At 35.8% G+C, this 21,450-nt stretch overlaps 1 protein-coding gene across 1 annotated transcript in view; it reads right to left on the bottom strand.

Annotated features, from left to right (window-relative positions):
- Positions 1-21,450, bottom strand: part of UNC13C (unc-13 homolog C) — a 406,907-nt gene that overhangs the window by 209,895 nt on the left and 175,562 nt on the right. Inside the window, exon 13 of the mRNA XM_073801031.1 lies at positions 17,807-17,940. Coding sequence (XP_073657132.1) covers positions 17,807-17,940 — 134 coding nt within the window. The remainder of the gene's footprint in view (positions 1-17,806; positions 17,941-21,450) is intronic.

Here is a 21,450-nt window from a genome sequence, read left to right as displayed (position 1 = left end):
TTTTCATTCTTTTTCTTATGACAATAACAGAAATTCCCAAGCATTGAAAATGTCTTCACAGCTAATTCTTTTGTTTTGTTTTGTTTAAGCCTATTGATTTTGCCGTAAAATATTTACAGTTCAAATCATTAGCTTCATATTTTATGTAATAGTCTATCTTTAAATTTAAATCTCAAGATTTACTTCTTGCCAAGCTCTGATTCTATACAGAAGATAATCTTTGGGGTCTGAGACATTACTCTGATATCTGTTTTACAAGTTTTGCTTATTGTGTATTATGACATGCTAGCTTCAAATTTGGTTTTCTTACTATTACCTATAGGAAATAATAGATATCCTTGTGCTAGAAAAAAATAACTCAAAGATCCTTTGTTTACCTAATCGTTACATAAGTTCTTCTGAAGTCTATATTTTTATTTTACTTTACTACCTCTCTATGGTATTTTTGGTGCATTTGGAAGTACTTCTCTGGCTCTGTCTTACATAAATCCTACTTAAATAAAAAACCTCAGTAGTCAGCCCTGAATCCAGATAGCACACTTGGTCATCCACCTCTTCCGCAATCCACAGCATCTTCTCCTTTCTACTCTCCTGTGGATTCTTCCTTTGACATACCCTTAGAATTTGTCCCTGCCCTGCTCCTACTGTCACATCTCCAGTTCAAGTCTTTACCCTCCCTTGCCTCAAGAGCTGAACTAACCTGTTAGTTTATCTATCTGCTCCATTTCTTCCTCTTCAAATTCATCCTCTATACTACCACCTAATTTACCTTTTAAGAATATAGGCTGTAGTATTTCAAACCACTACTTTAAAACCATCAATTGTTTGTCACACATTCATTAGCATAGAGAAGTTTCAACTCATTAAGATGACTTGCCTGGCCAATGACAATCTGACCCCCACTTTAACTCTATCTCTACTCTCCAACACTTTCCATGCTCCAGCCACCCAGACTACTTATAATTTCTTAACATATCTGATGTCCCATGTCTTCTGATCACTTTCCCCTAACTGTTCTCTCTCTTCCTCAATTTCCATTTGATCATAAATACTTTGTTCCTTCAAAGCAGCTCCTCCCACTAAAGTCTTTTGTTGTAATGAAGGCAGAATTAGCAGTGATTAATTAGCTGTGAGGAATGAGGGCAAAGGAAAGTTTACAGTGACTATAAACTGTATCATAGCACACTTAATATTAACAGTTAGTGATAGCATTGGTGCTTTGTACTGTGTAAATTCCATAATTTTACTGTTGCCACAAGATTTTACTTATCTAGTCTAATTTTATTGACATTTGCTTTATAGTTCAGAACTGATGAAGTAACATGAATTTTTTCTCTCTTTAAGCAGTTTTGGCTAGCATTAGAAAACAATTCTCCATCTAGCATCTCTTCACTAACAGATAATACTAATTGTGCTTATATAATCTTCTATATACATATTTTTATATTTGCATTTATTTATTTGTATATACGTATGTATGTATGTATGTATATTTCCTCTCCATGCAATTTAAACAGAAGCCAGGATATAACCTGGTGACAACATCTGCAAAGCTAACAGTTTCCAAAATAATTTCTTTATTCCTACCTACCCACTGAAAAAGGGGAGAAAAATTCACAACTATATACAACCAATAAGAGAAGGAAATCAGAGCTTGGAATGAGAGGACAGACACCTAGTATTTCTCATAACAGATTTTATCAAGTTCTGAGTAACCACTAGCTAGATTCTACGTTTCCATTTTTAAGGGGCAACAAAATAATCATATTCCCATAAGAGTGTATTTTTGCACTGTGTTCAAATTTCCTTTGTAGATATGAAAATACATAATCTCACTCTGGCATCAAATTTTATATGCTATGTCTATATGGTCTCCTCAGTATCAAATAATGATTCAAATGGCAGAGTTGTTTTCTTCCAACACATTCCACAGTTGAATATTTCTGCCTTTTCTTTGGGATGGCTAAGAAGTCTACACCATTTGCACATTTGCCAGAGGCTTATTTTCTGTAATTTAACGCAGTTCTGGCTATTTCCTGTGCACAAGTCACAGAAGTGTAATGTAGTGGTTAAGCCTCAATGTAATCCAAAAGACAGAGATTTGATTTCTCCTCTGCTACTTAACTAATTGACCCAGTGGAGCACTGAGTAATCTCTTTAAAACTCAATTTCCTCATCTGTCAAATGGGGATGATAATAATTGCAACTTGGGCCTTTCTACGGCTGTTATGAGGATTAAATGAGATTTTACATGTATATAACTTGTACAGCCACTGGCCCATAGTGAACACTCAATAAAGGCTTGCTGCTGATGATAAGGAAATTTTAACTATAAATAAGACATACAAGAAAATATTATTTAGACTCCACTGATTTCTAATGTGAAAAAAATTATCACAGAAAATGAATGGAAGTTTACATTTGTGTTGCTAGTTATTAGTCTCCAGAAAAAAAAATTGCTAATAAAATTAATAGCAATAAACTTGATTGCAGAGGGAAATTATTATATACTAACAGGAGTAAACTGGTTTCACAAACTTCAGAAATCTCTAGCCATACACTAACAATTTATATGCTAATTATAAATAAATTCCAAACTATGATACAAGCAGGACTAAAAGAGTTTTTAACTTTCCATGACCATTTCCTAACCTCGTAGAAATTAGTATATATATATAAAAGTTAAAGCAAGTACCCATATAATATGGTACATTAAATACTCATATTTCATTATTCATATTTAAAAAATAAAATTGGTCCTCTTCATCCTGGTCCAAGTTAATGTACACAAATTGAATTCTAGAATGTATAGCTTCACCTCTTCTTCATTTTCCATGTAGTTATAGCTTAACTTAGTCTATTATTTACAAAAAGAGGTTTAATGAAATAACTGCTCCATTCCAACATTATTTGAATGTCTCCTGTTTTTAATTTGCAGCAATTAATACAAAGCATGTTTTAAACCTTGACTCCTATGAGACACAACAATTTAATAACCCAATTTATTATCTTGAAAATGTCTTAGTGAAATAAGGAAAACACAATCTTCTACTGCCAAATTTGATAATACTGATTCATTAGTCACAACAGATAAAATTAGAATCCATTAAATGTGAAGTTTTTTTTTTTTTTTTTTTTTTGCGGTTCGCCGGCCTCTCACTGTTGTGGCGTCTCCCGTTGCGGAGCACAGGCTCCGGATGCGCAGGCTTAGCGGCCATGGCTCACGGGCCCAGCCGCTCCGCGGCATGTGGGATCCTCCCGGACCGGGGCACAAACCCGTGTCCCCTGCATCGGCACGGGGACTCTCAACCACTGCGCCACCAGGGAAGCCCTGAAGTATTGTTTTCACATGCAAAGTTTGCCTTTGAAGATAAGTGTATTCATTGTTACAAATGAGTAAGCAATGGTTCTGATATTATGTGTCATGTATGCAACTGCAGCTTCATTGTCACAGTCAGAAGTCAAGACATTTAGCTTGCTCCGCTCTTTTAACATTGTTATCTTTTTTTAAAATCAGCTTTTGTTAACATGTTCTCCATTTAAGAGAACTAGACTTGCCTTAGTGCAATTAACTGCCATTACCATGGAGAGAGAGAACCACGGATAATGAACTTTATTAAGTAGGACTCTACTAGTAAATTACAAACTAGCCTTACAAGTTAAAGCTATATTAAAGAGCAACTAAAACGTATCATAACATTGCAGTTCAGGGTGAAAGTTAGCTTAAGCATTTGGAGTGTGAACGCAACAACTGGACATTTCCTGTGGTGATCATCTTTCCTTTTGTACTTAAGTTCTCTTGTACTAAAAAGCAAGTAGGTCACTAATGCCATTTAAACCCAACTACCCTTTTATTTTTTGTTTTCTCTTTATTTACATCTACAACCTAAGGTATCATTTAATAAACTTGGATCTTTAAATACATAATTTAAATATGAAAAATAAAATTTGGGATGGATCTCGATTAACTACTGAAATCAGCATTTTGTAAGACACACCTGGCAGTGGCAAAGGAGGTGGAGATGGCAGAAACAGCTTTAAAAAATGTGGGTAATGTGCTTGGGGTGAAGAGTAAACAGAATTTACTGACCTCAGGTCACGTTTCTCAAGGTACTCAAGTGTTTCCAGATTACAGACCTGGGGAAAGCAAGTCCTCATATTCACGTTGGAGGCAGGGAGCTTGAGGCACTGAACGCCGAGAGATGGGAGTTAACATCTGATGAGCATCTAGTCAATGACAAGCACTGGGCTAGGTGCTTCTAAGCATTATCTCCTCGAATCCGGATAATGGTCCTCTGTGTTTTAACTCCCAAATTTTTCAGATTGAACTCCCAATTTTTCCAGTTTTAACTCCCAATCTTTCACATGTGGAAAACAGTCCAAAAAACGTTGCAAAACTTTTCTAAGGTCTTATGGCTCAGTCTCTCTCACGCAAAAATATTAGATCACTAAGCCACTCAAGCCACACTGATCTTTGCATACTTAAAGCATAGTCCTCTTTCTTTATTTTTACTTATTCCTGAAGTACTCATCTCATTAAAAAATACTAAGATGGTTTACAAAATATAATAAGATGAGATTTGTCTTCAAAGTAGAGACCTTAATGCCTGTTGGATGACTGACCGACAAACATCTTGCCTGCCCGAGCAGCAGTGGAGGGAGACCCTTCCATCTAAAAGTTGTTTCCCAAGTGTAATGTATAATTATGAATGGATCTCAAGGACACTGCATTGTTACAAAGATTGCTTAGAACTAGTTCCCTTAAATCCTCTCACTGTGGTTCAGCATTCACTTTTATCTGTCTGTATTCATTGAAAAAGCACATGTACTGTCTGATTGTTCCTGTCTGGTGCCAATAAAATTAATATCAAATTTCTGCTAAGAGTTTCCCACAATAAACTTTTAGCAGGCCATTTATGGTAAAGAGCTTGGATGTGATTTTACTAAACCAAAGTAACCATCTATTGTTCTGTCTCAATTACATGTTAGGAAGGGAGAAGGGAGTATCACTGAGAAAAATCTGTAATTGGCCTTAGACAAAGGCAGAGGCAGGATAAGTATGGAAGTGGCAAATTTTATACACCCAATAAACATGAGTTTGGAGCCCAGCAGAACACTGCAGGCCCCCCCTCCGTCCACCCCCAAGTACTAGAGAGTTGTTTTACACATACTAAAACTGCCACCAGAGGTAAAAAAGCTAACTGCATGATGACCAGACTGTAGCCATGACATAAACTGCTCCAACTTCAACAGTACTGAATCTATGGGTAGCACAATTCCAAGAACTGGCCTCAAGACAATGGGATTAACATTATTGCTCATAATAATCTATATCTTTGTGGGCATCAGAATAATTATAGCTTGCCCTGCCCATATATGTAAGCGACAACTAAAATTGTCAGCACAGAGATGCTACAGACCCACGTTGACAATTTCCACTCTGAGAATACAGCACCCTATGTCAGTATGAAGAAGGTACAGAAGATAGACCTTGGCCCCTAATCCCATAGAAATGGAATGACGTTCTGACAAGTGAGGATCTGTCAGCAGCTCTTTGCAGGAAACCACCCTCAGCAGGAAGCCCCTGTTCCTGTCACTTTAGCAAAGCTATATTGTAACTAACTTTTAAACCAGGCACCCCCATGCTCTACTTATCTCTGGCCCAAGTGCACCTTTCAAATCTTTTAATCAATACCTTGCCTGACTTGTCAGTTCTTTCCACTGATCAAAGAAGTAGAAATGAAGAATAAGCAATGAAATGTAGAAATGAAGATTACCAGATCTCTCCCCTAGCTTCCCCTCCAGTCATCTCCCGAACAAACTGTGTGACTAAACTGTGTGAATGAGATACCATCCAGAGGAAGATCACAAGAAGTCAACGAGCCTGCACGCAGTGGGGGGATGGTGACAACTCTGACCCCCTATCTCTATGATTAACTGAGATTACTTCCCTCCTTTCCCTTAAATGTTTCATGGTCAAGCAGAATTTCTGGAGGTGGTTTTTGGGGGATGTTGAGTCCATCATCTCCCCAGACTATGGACATTCTGATTAAAGGCGCCTGTCGTTTGCTGCCAACATTTGTGAGTGTGTAACTGTTTTTTGTAAGTGGGAGCAGGACCCCCATTCGATAACAAGTGGAACTTCATCTCTTCATCTGACACTATGCTAAGGTGGTAAAAATAAGAAAAGACATGGTCTTTTCCTTCAAAAACTTTTTAGCATAGTGGAAGAAACAGATTTATAAACATATACTCATAGTACCATACTATAAATGCAACGATAGAATGTAAATTCATGGATGAACCATAATGTGGCACCTATACATCTTGGATGCATTAGGGAAGACTAGCTGGAAGAGGTAATGCTTCAGTTAAGTCTTAAATCTTAAGGGTAAAGCAAAGTGTGGAGGGAACTTGGAGTTAGATAGTAGAAAGTCCATTAAGTGTTTTGTAAAACTATCTTTGCTGAAGAAAAAAAATAACTAAAGAAACAAAAACAAACAAACAAAACAAACAAACAAGAAACCTGACTAACCAAATTACTACTTCTCATTCTCTCTAACCTAAGGAAATACTGGCCACATACCAGGTGACAGCAACTGAAATACGGACATGAAAGCAAAGTGTTGCAGTCTGTTTGCCTTGCCATCTATGGGAATCTGCAGCTCCATCCAATAAATAAAGGAGCCACTTTTACGGCATCAACTCTTCCTACTGTTTCTCCCATTGATTAAGCCCCAATCACATGGCCTTTCTTGCTGCTACTCCAGCATGCCAGGCTTCACCTCTGAAACTTTGTACTTCCTATTGATTCTCCTGTTTACAGTTACCAAAGCTTAGTTTATGTTTGCCTTCCTCTGATCCACGCTTCAATTCAAATGTCACTTTCTCCAAGAGTCCTTTTGTAGCCATTGAAATGGACATATTAGCACTGATCTTCACTTCTGCCAAGTCATTGTTTTCAGTATTGTCTTGCTTTACCTTCTCCATAGCATTTATCAATACCTGAAACATGGTATTATCTGTTTATTTTTAGATGCCTTGCTATCTAACTCCTCTTCCCTCCCAGGAAAAGTAATAAAGAACTTTTTTTGTCTTGTTCATTGCTGAATCTCCAGTTTGTAACATATTGCCCAGTAATCAACATAAGTTAAATGAATGAAACCTTCTAAACCAATGGTAGCCATCACTATCTCCAAATAACAGCTCTGCAACAGAGCTAGAGAACAACCAGTTTAGAATCCAGCAGGAGGACACAGGGGGCGTCCAGGGAGAAAATATGTTTAAAAAAAAAAAGAGAAGAAAAATGAGGATATAAAAATAAAATGATATTAGACATAGAAATGTAGAAAGGTGTGAAGTTAGAGTCTATAGAGTTATTACATGTGGGCCTTGGTTCTGACATTTCTTGCACCTAATCCACAAGGGAAAACTGATCATTTTTGTGTATCCCAAATGCTTGGGAAGCAAGGTTTTTAACACAGAGAATTCTAGGAAAAAAAAAAAATTCTTTCCTGGTTTCTCCTGAGGGCGCCAGTGAGTACGCACTACACATTTACATTTTTCTTACAGTAAATTACAAACTGTACGCATTTTGTCTATTGGTTTATATACAACTACAGCTGGTGCCATCATATGGCATACCTTGCACTTTAAACTTTTGTCATTATTGTTTCAGGTTTATCATGACCAGATTCAGATTAATCACTGAGACATCAGAAATGTCTGGATGGACCTAAAGGATTAATGCCCTGACTTATGGGGTTTTTCCCTACAGTTAATCGTTTTGTTAATGCAAAGGGTTGCTTAGATTCTAATTCTGCCACTTACTAACTGTGCTTCAGTTTCATCGTCTGCACTTTGGGGATGTTAACAGCACTGGTTCTATTATAATTACATTTAGGATTCAATTAAACATTCAACTGTGAAAAATGCTTAGTACAGTGTCTGGCTCCAATGAATTTCCCATAGTTCCCTATACGATGGTTGTAATATTTATAACGTAGATATCTAGTTGTACATAAATCATCTGGCAAGCATAATAGACTGAAAATCCAAGATGAACCTTTTGTTTTCTCTATGATGTACAGTCAGGGAGGCAGAAAATTGAAATCTTCAGAAGTGACTGAATTAGTACAATTCTTAGTTAGCAATCTTACAACAGTACTCTTATACTCTTAGAAAAATATTCTTATTCTTTCCAGATAACGTGTTATTGTTCTGGGAATTTGCAGAGAAACACCTTATCTATTTTAAAATTTAAGTCGGCTGTAATTAACATTAGTAAAAGCTTTCAAAATGACTTCTTTTGTGTGTGTGTGCTTTTATTCAGGTAGTGTTAGCCCAGGTTTTCAGATTTTCTGGCTATCCATTCTCCCCAATGTAAACCCTAGCTCTGTTTACTCATAGGAAATATATTGTTTGCTTATATCCCAGCAATTGAAATTGGAAGCATTCCTTTACACTTCAACAGCAACCTAACTGCAACTATAGTGGAATACACATGTTGCTCCATGTAATATCATAATGGTTTAGTTATGCTACCTTGGCTATAAGGATCACAGCTCAAGTAACTGCAAATAACTAGAAGGTAATTTTGATAAGTATACTTTGCACAATGGAGAAACAAGACTAAACTGCCTTGCCACATTGTACTGGAACCCAAGGAAAGCTGAACTAGGTTTAACAGATGGAGCAAACACCAGTAGTCAGTCTCCTTGCACCAGGAACAAAAAGCTCCTTCCGAGGTGAAGGCATTAGGGGAGTGCGGTGAGTGACCACAGTCAGGATCCTCATCTAAGAAGTCCACCAGGGCTTCCCTGGTGGCGCAGTGGTTGAGAGTCCGCCTGCCGATGCAGGGGACACGGGTTCGTGCCCCGGCCCGGGAAGATCCCACATGTCGCGGAATGGCTGGGCCCGTGAGCCATGGCCGCTGAGCCTGCGTGTCTGGAGCCTGTGCTCCGCAACGGGAGAGGCCACAACAGTGAGAGGCCCACGTACCGCAAAAAAATAAAAATAAAAATAAGTCCACCAATACCAAGACTCTGCTATTCTCATCGTTTCTGCTCTTCCTTGCAAGCATCCTTTCCCTTCTTTTACTGAAAACTGCCTTCTTCTCCTTCAACCATGTTTGTCTCCTGGCTCCTATTTACACATCATTTTGATTTATTCTTAATTTTGGATCACTTACTATAGCCATCTCCAAACTCATAACCTTTCAATGTCTATTCTTGTCAACTATCTCAATCTCTGGATTTCTTAGTCTAATTCCAAATCTAGTTTTTTTTATTAGATTACCTGAACAAGGGATTAAGGTGAGGAATTTGATCTCAGAATGACCTGTGATTGTGGCAGGCACAGTTTAAGGTTCATGTTTGATTTTGTATATCTCTTTCCGGATTAAATCTTTGTGGCCCCAGCTTTGCATAGTACCTGGCAACTATCAAATATTCAATACATATTTATTTAAATGAGAATTTTAATGAAAAATAATAAAAGTAAATAGAGCAGAAAAAAAGAATGGAATAAAAATCTTTAAAAGAAAGACTTGAATATTTGCCTTATCTTTCCTATACTTGTTCTATTTCAGGGTAATGATACAAGAAATTTTCACATACTGCGATATGGGGAAGTCATTCTGGCTTATATATGAGTTAACTTGAATTTTATGCTAACTAAAACAGCCTGTTTGTGGCCTATCAAACATAAGCTGTGCTTGTGTTTTAATTATTAAAAAACAGGGTGTACTGAGCAGAAGTAAAGAAAGACCATGTTAAAAATAAAGATTAGATGCCTCCCTTCCCGGGGCACCAATGCTGGTACTCCTTCGATGATAAGACTCCCTTCCCAGGTGCCAAGGCTATACTGACTCACTGTGTACGTGCTGATTTGTTTTTTTTGACACCTTGAAGGAATGTATCCCTGGCTTGTTTCATGTTCTTTGTTCTGACAAGATATAAAACTGTGCTGATAACCATGCTTCTATGGAGCAGTTCCTTGGAGTTTTCTGGGAGGCTGTTTTCTAGGCTAGAGTTCTCAGTCTGACTCAAATAAAATTCTTTTCTATTTCTAATACAGGTTATTTATTGATTATTTTCATCGACAATAACCAGATAAGCAGCCCTAGTTGATGAAGGCAAGTCCTTCTTTACAGAAAAATTCTAACTAAATAAATGTTGAACAAATAACATTATAAAATCACAATTTTGCCATCCCTAATTGAATAACTTATTCTGAAATGATTATAAATAAATGAAAGCATTAGAGGAGAGGTCAACAGAAACACTGAAATGGAAGGATCAGGCTGGCAGCACTGATCAATCTTGGCATGACCACAGGGGGAACAACCAGACTTAATGTGACTGCGGATGTGATGGAGTATGAAGTACACAGAGTCACCTGTGAGTTATTCTTGAAAAACAAACAAACAAAACAGGAATCTGAAAGATAGCCTTTAAGCTAATGCTCAGCTATGGGGAGTACAGAATACGGTGGAACAAATTAAATATAAGAAAGAGACACGCAGAATGATCCAGAAAGTAGAACATTCTAAAGGACAATGAACATGGCTTCTTTAAGAAAGTAGTGGCATGGATAAAAGAGAAGTTAAGGGAGAGGAATTACGAGGAAGGAGACTTATGACACAAAATAACCAAAATGTAGTATGTGGACCTCATCTGAATCCTGACTAAAACAAAACAAATGTAAAAAGGGATTTTTAAAGAAAAACAGCAGCATTTGATTACGGGAAGGGGTACACGATACTAATGCATTACTGTTAGTGTTATTAGTTGTGAGAATGACATTGTCATATGTAAGAAAATAACCGTAATTTTTAGGGATGAAATGATATATGTCTGAGATTTGTTTAAAAGAATTCAGCAAAGGAAAAAAAAATAATAAAGCTCAATGTATAGGTGAAGAAAATATGACAAAATCTTAGTAATCGTTGAGTTTGAGTTATGGATATACAGCTCCATTGTATACTCTCTCTACTTTTTAGCATAATGAACAGTTTTGTAATGAAGTTTTAAATAGAAAAATAATTTAGGGAAGCCACAGTGCAAGCAAAGACATCAACAGCTTTAATACTTTGAAGAGCATTATTTCCAAAACAGAAAGAAGAAGATCTACATCTTTGATCAAAGTAGCTTAAACCCAATTTTCTCACTGCAGCAAATGAAGCATACTATGTTTTAAAACATAAAATTTGAAAATAATGTTATGGCTCATCCCACAGCTTTGACAAAATAAAAGCAGCATACCTCATCTTCACAAATGAAACAGCAGATTTTTAAAAATTGTTCCATTTTCTATTCAACACATTGGAGCCTCTCTGATATATACTCTTAATGCAGAGAGAAAATAAATTGAGCCTTCACTGTGGCTCAATACTTTGGAAAGATGCTAAAAGAAATTACAGACAATAATAAAATACATGCAAATACACAGGATTGTAGAATGGATGAAACATATTTTTGCTTACATTTTGGTCAGCATTACAAAAACAAAGTAATGTTAAGTCACAATAATTTAAATAATCAGAGTAAAATTACATGAATATTTTAAAAGATATCTTACTTTCAAGCATATTTAGTGAACCTCCCCTACATTATACATTTGGTTGTCATCAGTCTAAAGGAATTTCACAGCTAAGTATACAATTGCCTACTGCATATGATTCATGGAAGTCATACAGATAGCCAAATCTCTATATATCCAAATATAACTCACTGTATACTTCTTTTAACTATGTACTTCCTTACACTGAGACTTCCTCCTGAATTTATTATCTCAATTAATGGTGCTCCCATAAATACAGCGTGTTCATTGTCTCCATCTTCTTTCCTAACCTTCCACTCAATGCATTTAGTCAACAAGATCTCTTGATTTATCTCCTAAATATTTCTCAGATCTGATCCTACCTCTCCATCATCTTATCCAAAGTCCTCATATTTTCTCACTGGATTACTGCTGGAGCCACTTAACAGTTATCTACACTTACAAAAGAAAGAACATAATAAGAAATAGAGAAGACACCAATTTACTTTAAAACCAAAAACAATATTGAGATTTAATGAAACCAAAATCTGTTTCTTTTTTTTTTTCAGAAGACTAATAAAATTCATAAATGGCTAGCCAGTTAGACAGGAAAACAGACAGAAGATATATAATATCAATATTAAGAATGAGAGAAGAGAAATGACTTCAGATTTTATAGACATTAAAGGCATAATAGAGAAATGTCATGAGCAACTGTACAACAGCAAATTGCCACTTAGATTAAATGGAAAAATTCCTTGAAAGACAAATAACAAAAACACAATCAAGAACAAGCAGTTTTGGGAGGAACCAAGATGGCAACATAGGAACTTCCCTCCACCCACAGATGCAATGAATGTACAACGACACTACACATGGAGAAATTCCCACTGAGAGAAATCCAGTGGCTCACAGGACTATGGCAAATAAAGACACATTTGTCAGTGGGCGCACATAACTCCCTGTGGCTGTCTCCTCAAGGTTCAGCCCAGAAAGAGCAGGTAAAAATGCCCATCTCCCAGTCTTGCCCTGGAGGGATTTGACTGCATACTTTACAAGTTAATGCCTGAGGGTCTGGCTTCTAATTTAGCATGCATCTAGAGGCTGGCTGAGATCTTTCTTAGAGCCCAGAGGAGCTGGTGGGCACTTCCCTGCATTCTCCCTCTTGCTTGATCCAACAATGAAACCAAACCACCAGTACTTCCCTGGAAGGAGCCTGTCCACATATTTAATGCATCAACTTTTATGGCTGCAAGCTGAGGGATGGGTTCCCAAATCATGTAGCTCTGATAGCCAGTGGGTCTTTCATTCACAAGTCCCACAGGACTAGAGCAAACAAAACAAGCAGCTTTTCAACAGGTGCAGAAGCACCCCGCTTGTCCCTCCCCCACTGTCATGGCTATCCACCTGGGCTCAGTGCAGAGGAAGCAGGCAATAATGCCCATCTTCCAATTTCTCCTTCCAAGGGGCTTAACTATATCTTTTCCCATCTATTGCCTGAGGGTACAGCTTTTAGTTAGCCTGTATCTAGGTGCTGACTTTTATCCTTTTCCTTGAAACATTGACCAGTCTTGGCACACCCTCAATTAGGGAGCCACTAAGAACAAAGATGGCAGCTTGGACAACCATAAAGGTTTGAGAGACAACCAGGAGCTTGGGCTGGGCTGATTGATGAGACAGTCTGTCTAGACTGGGAGAGGTGGTTGTCTAATCTAATGTGCAGAAACCAACACAAAGAGTCAAGGAAAATGAAAAAAAAATAATAAGGAAATATGTTCCAAACAAAAGAACAAGATAAATCACCTATAACTGACCTTAATAAAATAGAGATAAGTGATTTAACCAATAGAGAGTTCAAAATAATGGTCATAAAGATGCTCACTGAGGTCAGAGAACAATGCATGAACAAAGTGAGGATTTCAGCAAAGAGAAAATATAAAAGACAAAGAGAGAATCCTAAAAGTAGCAAGATAAGAGGAGTTTGTTACACTGAAGGGGATCCCCATAAGACTATCAGTGAATTTTTCAGCAGAAATTTTGCAAGCCAGGAGGGAGTGGAATGATTTTTCAGAATGCTGAAAGAGAAAACCTGCCAACCAATAATATTCTACATGGCAAAGTTGTCCTTCAGAATTGAAGAAGAGACAAAGAGTTTTTCAGACAAAAGCTGAAGTTAATCACTACTAGATCCATAGATATATGGATCAATAGAACAGAGAGTACAGAATTGGACTCACACATATAATTAATTGATTTTTGACAAAGTTACCAAAGCAATTCGATGGGGATAGGATAATTTTTCTAACAAATAGAGCTGAAAAGATTAAACATATGAAAAAAATCCCAAATAATCTTAAACTCTATATCATACCGTATACAAAAAATAACTGGAGATGAACCACAGATCTCAATGTAAGATATCTAGAAGAAAACTACAGTACTGCAACTTGACTCTGGGTGTTGCAACGTTTTCTTAAGTAGGACACAGAAAGCCCAAATTATAAAAGAAAATAATCAACAAATTGGACTACTCTATCAATTATTTTCTTAAAAACAGCTCTCCAAAAGAAACTAGTAATAAATGGAAGAGAAAGTCACAAACTAGGAGAAAATATTGCAACATTTACATAACAGTAGACCTTTATTTAGTATAATTAAAGAGCCATTACAACTCATTAATAAGAAGATAAACATCTCAATTTGGAAATGGCAAAAAGATTTGAACAGACATTTCACCAAAGAAGATATATGTATGCAAATAAGCAGATGAAAAGATGGTCAATATCAGTACTTAGGAAAGTGCAAATTAAAACCACAAGGAGATAACACTACACTTATTTGAATGGCTAAAAGTAAAAAGTCTAATTGTACTAAGTGTTGGAAATATACAAACACTTTGGAAAGTGGTTTGGCAGTTTTAAGAAATATTAAACATGTACATATTACATGACCCAAGGAAAATAAAAGAATATGTCTACACAAAATCTTGCAAACAAACATTCACAGAAACCTAATTTTGAAAAAAAATCCAAATTTACCCCCTAACCTTAACCCTAATCCTAAGAGATGAATGGATAAACATTTTGTGGTATATCTATATAGTAGAATATTACTCAGAAATAAAAGGAGATGAAGTATTGATACCCACAACCACCTGGATGAATCTCAAAATAGTTGTAATTAGTGAAAGAAATTAGACAAAGAAATGTACATAATATATTATTCCTTTATACAAAAGGATAAAAATTTCTAACTAATTTGTAGTATTAGAAAGCAGACCATTGGTTGCCTGGGGTGGGTTGCATAAGGCACACAGAAACTTATTGGGGTTACGGATATCTTTATCATCTTGATTGTGGTGATGGTTTCATGGTTAGATGCATATGTCAAAACTAATTAAATTTTTAACTCTATTCAGTTATACCTCAATACATCTATTTAAAAGGGAGAGAGAGACCCACATTGAAAGATCTGAAAATACTGTGCTTAATAGTTTTCAGTTTCAATGAAACAGAAACACCTGGAAAGCCACTCCATAAAATTAATCTTTAAAATGTGAAGACGTATCACTCAAAGAAATACTCTAGTACATCAGTTAATCAATGGAGTAGGAACAGAGAGAACAGATACCAATTACACATATGGATTTACTTTAATGTATTCATTAATTCAACCAATATGTATGCCTGGATACATACCAGTGTACAAAATAAAACAAATCCTTCCCCTCATGTTTACTTTCTGCAACTATTATAAATTGTTATCAAACTTGAATAAGCAAATGCTTGCAATATTTTTTAAGTCAAAATAACCATGAATACTTCATTCAATTAATTATTTATATCAATAATCTTAGATATTAAAAACAAGAAAGATATAAAAATAAGACCTGTCTTTTTAAATCATCCGTTCTCTTGCCATTACCTTCAAAATAAAAACCAAAACTTGTTTTAGCTGGACATGCCCTTCACAAACTGACCTGTGCCTTCATACTCTGGTGTATACAAACCACGCAAGGGATACTTTATTAATAATGCAGACTTCTGTGCCAAATTCAGATCTTAACTCCGTAGATTTGGGATGGAGCTCAGAATCTGCATTCGCAACTATCAGCCTATTTGATCCTAATAGTCTAACTACCCAGTGAGATAATTAGTGATGCCTAAATGTGATGACACATTGCACAAATAAAGAAACATGCATGAATGGAAATCTCACCAAATTACACAAATGCAACATTCGCCACTAAGAGCACACCTTGCTATCTAGGTGAGTTCACTTAAAATATAGATTTAATTAAATGAGAAACAAAATGCAATGATCCTTAGTAAGCAAAAAATCTTTAGAACATCTTCAAAATCTGAGCAAATACAATCATAAAGCATAGATTCCCAACAGAGGGAAAGCGTTCAGCTTTATTAGAACTAGGTTTTCATTGGAACAAAAGTGACTCCAAACTCTGACACTATAAACAAAAATAAAAAGCAAGACAAAGACATTTCTCTTCTTTCCTTGTGTCCTTGCTCATTTTTATACTTAGTAGACTTAATTTAGCTCATAATTTAAAATTTATTTTTGCCATAAGTAAATGCATTCCCTCCACTTCCTTTAACACAGTCACAAAAAAGTAACTAAAATCTTTGTATATTTTTAATGGTATATGATTAAGGATGATTCTGGGGAACTTTGATTCCATGATTTTATAATGTTATCTTTTAATAGTCATATCCTGAATATTTGGTAAATGTAAAAAATTCATTTGATTAAAAATAAAATCCTTTCTAATAACCTTTAATTAGCATTTCTCAGCAGATGTTTGTTTTCATTCCATTCTCATTAATCAACTGACCTACCCCAGTCCAAGGGCACAGTCTTAAAACAAGTTATTGATGTCCCTACCTTTAGGAAATCTACTGTATCTTCAAGAAAGATCCAAAGAATGAATGAGAAAACATATCTAGCCCACAAAGCTGTCCAGGAGGAACTGAGGACATGCCATATGTTAAAAGAGAGGATCTAGTCCTGAGCTATCAGAAGAGAATAAGAGAAAGTCTCTACAGATGGTCATCATGATACACTCTGGCATCAGGCAGAAAAGGTGGATATAAGGGGAAAAGGAAGAAGAAAGTGTAAAGGTAAACCTAATGATGCTGTCATTGCCTATCAAAGAGAGGATTACTTTCTCCACATTTAGAAGAAATTCAGGGCAGGTGAAAATGGGTGGTGAAGAAACAGGAAAGGATAAAAATTGGAATACTTACAGGTATTTCTTCTATAATTGGAATTTCAATTGTATTCCACACAAGCTTTTTGACCCTAACTGTCTTGACCAGTACAAAAAATTAGAAATAATAAAACCAGTTCCCCATATTAAGCCTGAATGTACATCATGGTTTGTCTATTTCTGCTATTCCTGCTGCCCACAGGTTTTCAGGTATGACCAATATGTCAGGATATTCTCTCCATTACCAGATTGCAAATGCCCTGCGGGCAGAGTCAGCTGTTATTTTGGTTGTATAACTCTCGACGTGTGGGTGTGAAATAAATCCTAAATGTGCAACATTAAAGGTGGACTGGATCTTGGAAATTATCCGGTAATGTATCCTTATTTTATATATGAGGAAACTGAGACCCAGGGAAATTAGATAATTTGCCCAAGGTCTCATAGCTAGTGTTAAGTTGATAAGTTGATGATTTCAGAGTCTTCTAGAACAGCCACGAATTTTAATTCATCTGCCTTGCTAACCTGCTCATAATTTATAAATTCTATGCATGGAGGCATAGGCTTAGGTTATTTGAGAAAATGGACTTGTTCTCTTAAATACTGCATTAAATTTGTTACATCTAGCATACACAACTATTTTGAAAGCAAGTTTTTTTGAAAAATCCTTACTATTAGTAAAGTCACGGTGGAATACGTTAATACTCTTTAACATTCTTTTTAGTTTTGGGGGATTGCATTTTTTTTAATTTTAAGACAATGAAAGAAACCAGTGGAAAGAAGAAATTTTTCTACATCAAATAAAAATAAATTTGTGGGAAATATTTGTCTCCATATCCAAATAATCACTCTGTATGAGGCTGAAACTAAAAATTCATATCACTGAATTAATATTAACTGATAAAAGTAAAAATATACTGCTTTCTATAGCTTGATTTTGGAAAAGTCTGTCATTGTCATGAGAGTATAAGCCATACTTCAAATATTTTGTTTTCTTAACTTTAGTGGAATAAAATCCATTTATTACCAAAACAGCGTACTTACTGATTCAGGACAGGAGTGTAGGCAGTTTTATCCTCATCAATAATCGTGACCATCAGTGTAATAAGTTGGGGCCAAAAATCCAGATTCTTGGTGGTTGGTCCCTGATCTTCCCGAGGAATGTCCCGTTTCTTACTCTGCTCACAAAGTCACGCAACATGCAAAAGAAAAGGTTAAATGGTATGACTTTAGTTAGATGTCACTGTCAAACAGGAGGATTAGAGAAAAGGGGTAATGGAACAACTCTCAGATCATGCTGGCCAAAGCTATTAAATTCAGGTTTCCTCTCTTCATTGAATGCATCCCATAGGGTAAAGTCACAATGGCCAGGCTTGAACTCCTATATACTTTGGTTCTGGAATGGAGGTTTCTCTTCCTCTATTGCAGTTCATGACCTTAGGAATTATTATTGTAGAAATTATCCCTTTAATGTGGCTTCTTCCAAGGCAAAAGGTTGAATTCTGTTTGTACAATGAGCTGTGTGTGTGTGTGTTGTATATAAAATTTGTCCTGCCTAAATATTTTGTCCATAGTCACACTGGTAGTAAAGTGGGCTGAACTCAAGCAAGACTGCCTGGTTACAAAGCCAGTACTGTTAAATACGACAGCATATACAAGTTGCATGAATGGTCTGGAACTCTCTCATTCCACTCACAAATGTATCTAGTTAACAAAAACTTCCTAAGTCTATCTTTCTTTTTTGTGCATGTATGTGTATTTAAATCATATTGGAATCCTTCTTGATTTACCATACTGAATGAATTCTCCACTCTCACCTCTAGGAAGAGTGTTGCCTCAATGATCTAAATTTACAGTGAGATTAACAGAGTATAATAACAATGTTGAATGTTTAACATCTAAACTTCATACTCAACAAACACAATTCCTTTGAACACACAAATAAATTATTCTGGTCACTTTGTTTGGTGGGCATTCTTCTTATAACACTTCTTTCACATGTACTTTTTTAAATTAGGCAAAAAAGATAAAGACAAGACAATTTTCACTCAAGTATATGACTCAGTGGGAAGCATACTGTTTCCTTGTTTTTGCTAAATTATTTACAATCTTATATATCCAGGATATCTGAAAGCTCCAAAGTGTAGCTCAGGAAATTTATGGGCTCTCATACAAAAGGTGGATTTGATTTTACTTGATCCAATCTTTTGCCCTATCCAACTACCATGTCTTTTCCAAAGAACAGCCACCCTCTGCTGAATGGTTGTATGCCTATCGTCTAATGCTGCCCAAGACAGGTAACCAGATTTGGATGAGTCATCACACTATTATATTCTCACTTAAGTTAAAATATAATCCTGTATTAAATCCACTTACTGTTAGAGACCTCATACACAGACTATAACGCACCTTTAGGGACTTTAATTTTCCTAGGGTGCTTCCAAATGCTGTTGATTTACCTTTAAGCTCAAAATTTAACAGATACTAAAAGTCGAAGAGCTAAAATAGTCAAAAAATTAGTGGCTAGGACAAATTACTTCAAATTGGCAGAATGAACTATAAGCAGTCTCCAAAGGATCTTAAGAATCTTATATATCTGGTCCCTGAGAACCACTTGAAACTCTGGCAGCCTTCCTCTTTTAATTCCTTAGGTACACCAAGGCACATCAGAAGATCTTTAATAAGAAAAAGGCAGCAAAAAAGGCTTACAAATGTCTCACTTTGCCTATTATTAAATTACATTTTCTATTGAAATTTATCTTTCTTTTACGAACAAGAATTTATTATGGTCACAATAACATAATTATTTATTCATTACATTAAGCTCAATAGATTTCCTTCTCTATGATGTAGTTAGAAAGCCAGAGAACCTGGTGAGTTGTGAAGATTGTAAGTAAAATTAGTTCTGATGGCAACGGTGGACTATATGAGAATACTATCATTAATCATCTTGATGTGTATATAGCCAAACTATATGCCTAACGTTTCAAGTAATGTGAATAAATAAAAATAAATGACTACTGATGACATGTCTAACACCAGAGTCACTTATCATCATTCTGCAAAGAGTGATCTGGGAAATGGCAGAGACCAAAGTAGTTGAATATACATTAATTCCAAAGTCCCTTAGTTGTCACAGATTACTTTTTTATGACATCAGAGGATTACAGTTGGTAATGATTTTTGCATAAAATTCTGTATGCTGCATCAGAATAAACCAAACCTGATGCTGAGTCATGAAGTTTTTACGTACCACATATCAGTAGCATAAATCATGCTTTATGTATTTTACTAGTGCATTTGAATAAACTGCATGTTTGAAACATGTAGTACAACCATTATATAAGAATACTTGACTGCTTAGGAACTCAGTTTTTCTAAGTAACACTTTATGAATAGTTAAGAAGTCTATTGGGGCATTTGAAATTGTGGTTGGAAAAATTAAGATAATGGCAGTAGAAATTCTGAAAGCTAGTAATAAGTGTATTAATATTTACTAAAACCCCTATGAATTAATATGTATCACAAGAAAAATTTAATAAAATATATTTATATTATATAAAAGTATAATATATATTAACCTCATTAATAACAAATAAAATACAATAGGTTTATAAAGCTATGACTTAGTATGTCAATCTTAATATGGTCATTGTTATTATAGTGTCTAAAAATTATTTTGTTAATAGATAATTGAGGAAAGAGATATGAAAGAAAGACTGTGAAAGTATAATGGGGAGAGAAATTTTTAAAAGTAGAAAGTCACCAGGGTGTAGGATCAGCTGAAAAACCTTCTAGTCATCATATTTATAAAGGATATTTCAATACAAAAAGCTTGTACAGACAAGCTGATAAGATGTACATTATACTTTCACAATATCAAAGAAGAAAATATGAAGATACTCCATTAAGAAGAGATCAATATACAGAGAGAACCATTATATGTAAAAAAGTGTTGAAATAACAGATTATATCTTCATGGTAGTAGGACCTAGCAACACTTCTAAGGTTTCTACAACATATTTCTGTTCCATCCCATGTATTTGTTCAATAAGCATATAATTTTGAAATACCTCCTCTAAGGAGCTGGCCAGACAAGGGTTGGGGGGAGATATGTGGTAGAGCAATGCAGTGGGATGTTTAAATGCAAAGGCACATGACACTAATTGGGGAATTACTAGCAATGTGAGGCTGCAGGCTTTTGACAAGTTTCTCTAACATTAGTTCTACTGGATATTAGTGAGTATCTCTCTCTCTCTCTCTCTCTCTCTCTCTCTCTCTCTCTCTCTCTCTCATACACACACACACACACACACACACACATGGTCCATGCTCAAATTGAGGAAATTTTGCTTAAATGAAGTTAAATACGTTATTTCCAGACTTCTTGTAGTAAGATGCTAATGTACATTGTGATTCTCTAAGTTGGTGGTTCTCAAACTTTAGTGTTTTTCAGCATCACTGGGCAGGCTTGCTAAAACACAGATCGGTAGGCTCTACCACCAGAGTTTCTGATTCAGTAGGTCTAGGGTGAAGCTTGAGAATTTGCATATATAATAAAGTCTCAAGTAATTCTGGTGCTGTTGGTCCCAGGGCCAATTTGAGAGTCTTCTACTCCCCTCCTATTCCCCACATCCCATCTTGTAAAACATTCCACAGAAAAAGTGTTCCTCTGAGTATACTTTGGG

The sequence above is a fragment of the Tursiops truncatus genome, chromosome 2 (genome assembly GCF_011762595.2).
Source record: "Tursiops truncatus isolate mTurTru1 chromosome 2, mTurTru1.mat.Y, whole genome shotgun sequence".
In the NCBI taxonomy this organism is placed as follows: domain Eukaryota; kingdom Metazoa; phylum Chordata; class Mammalia; order Artiodactyla; family Delphinidae; genus Tursiops; species Tursiops truncatus.
The sequence above is the reverse complement of the archived record's forward strand: the minus strand, read 5'-3'. Positions and strand labels throughout refer to the sequence as shown.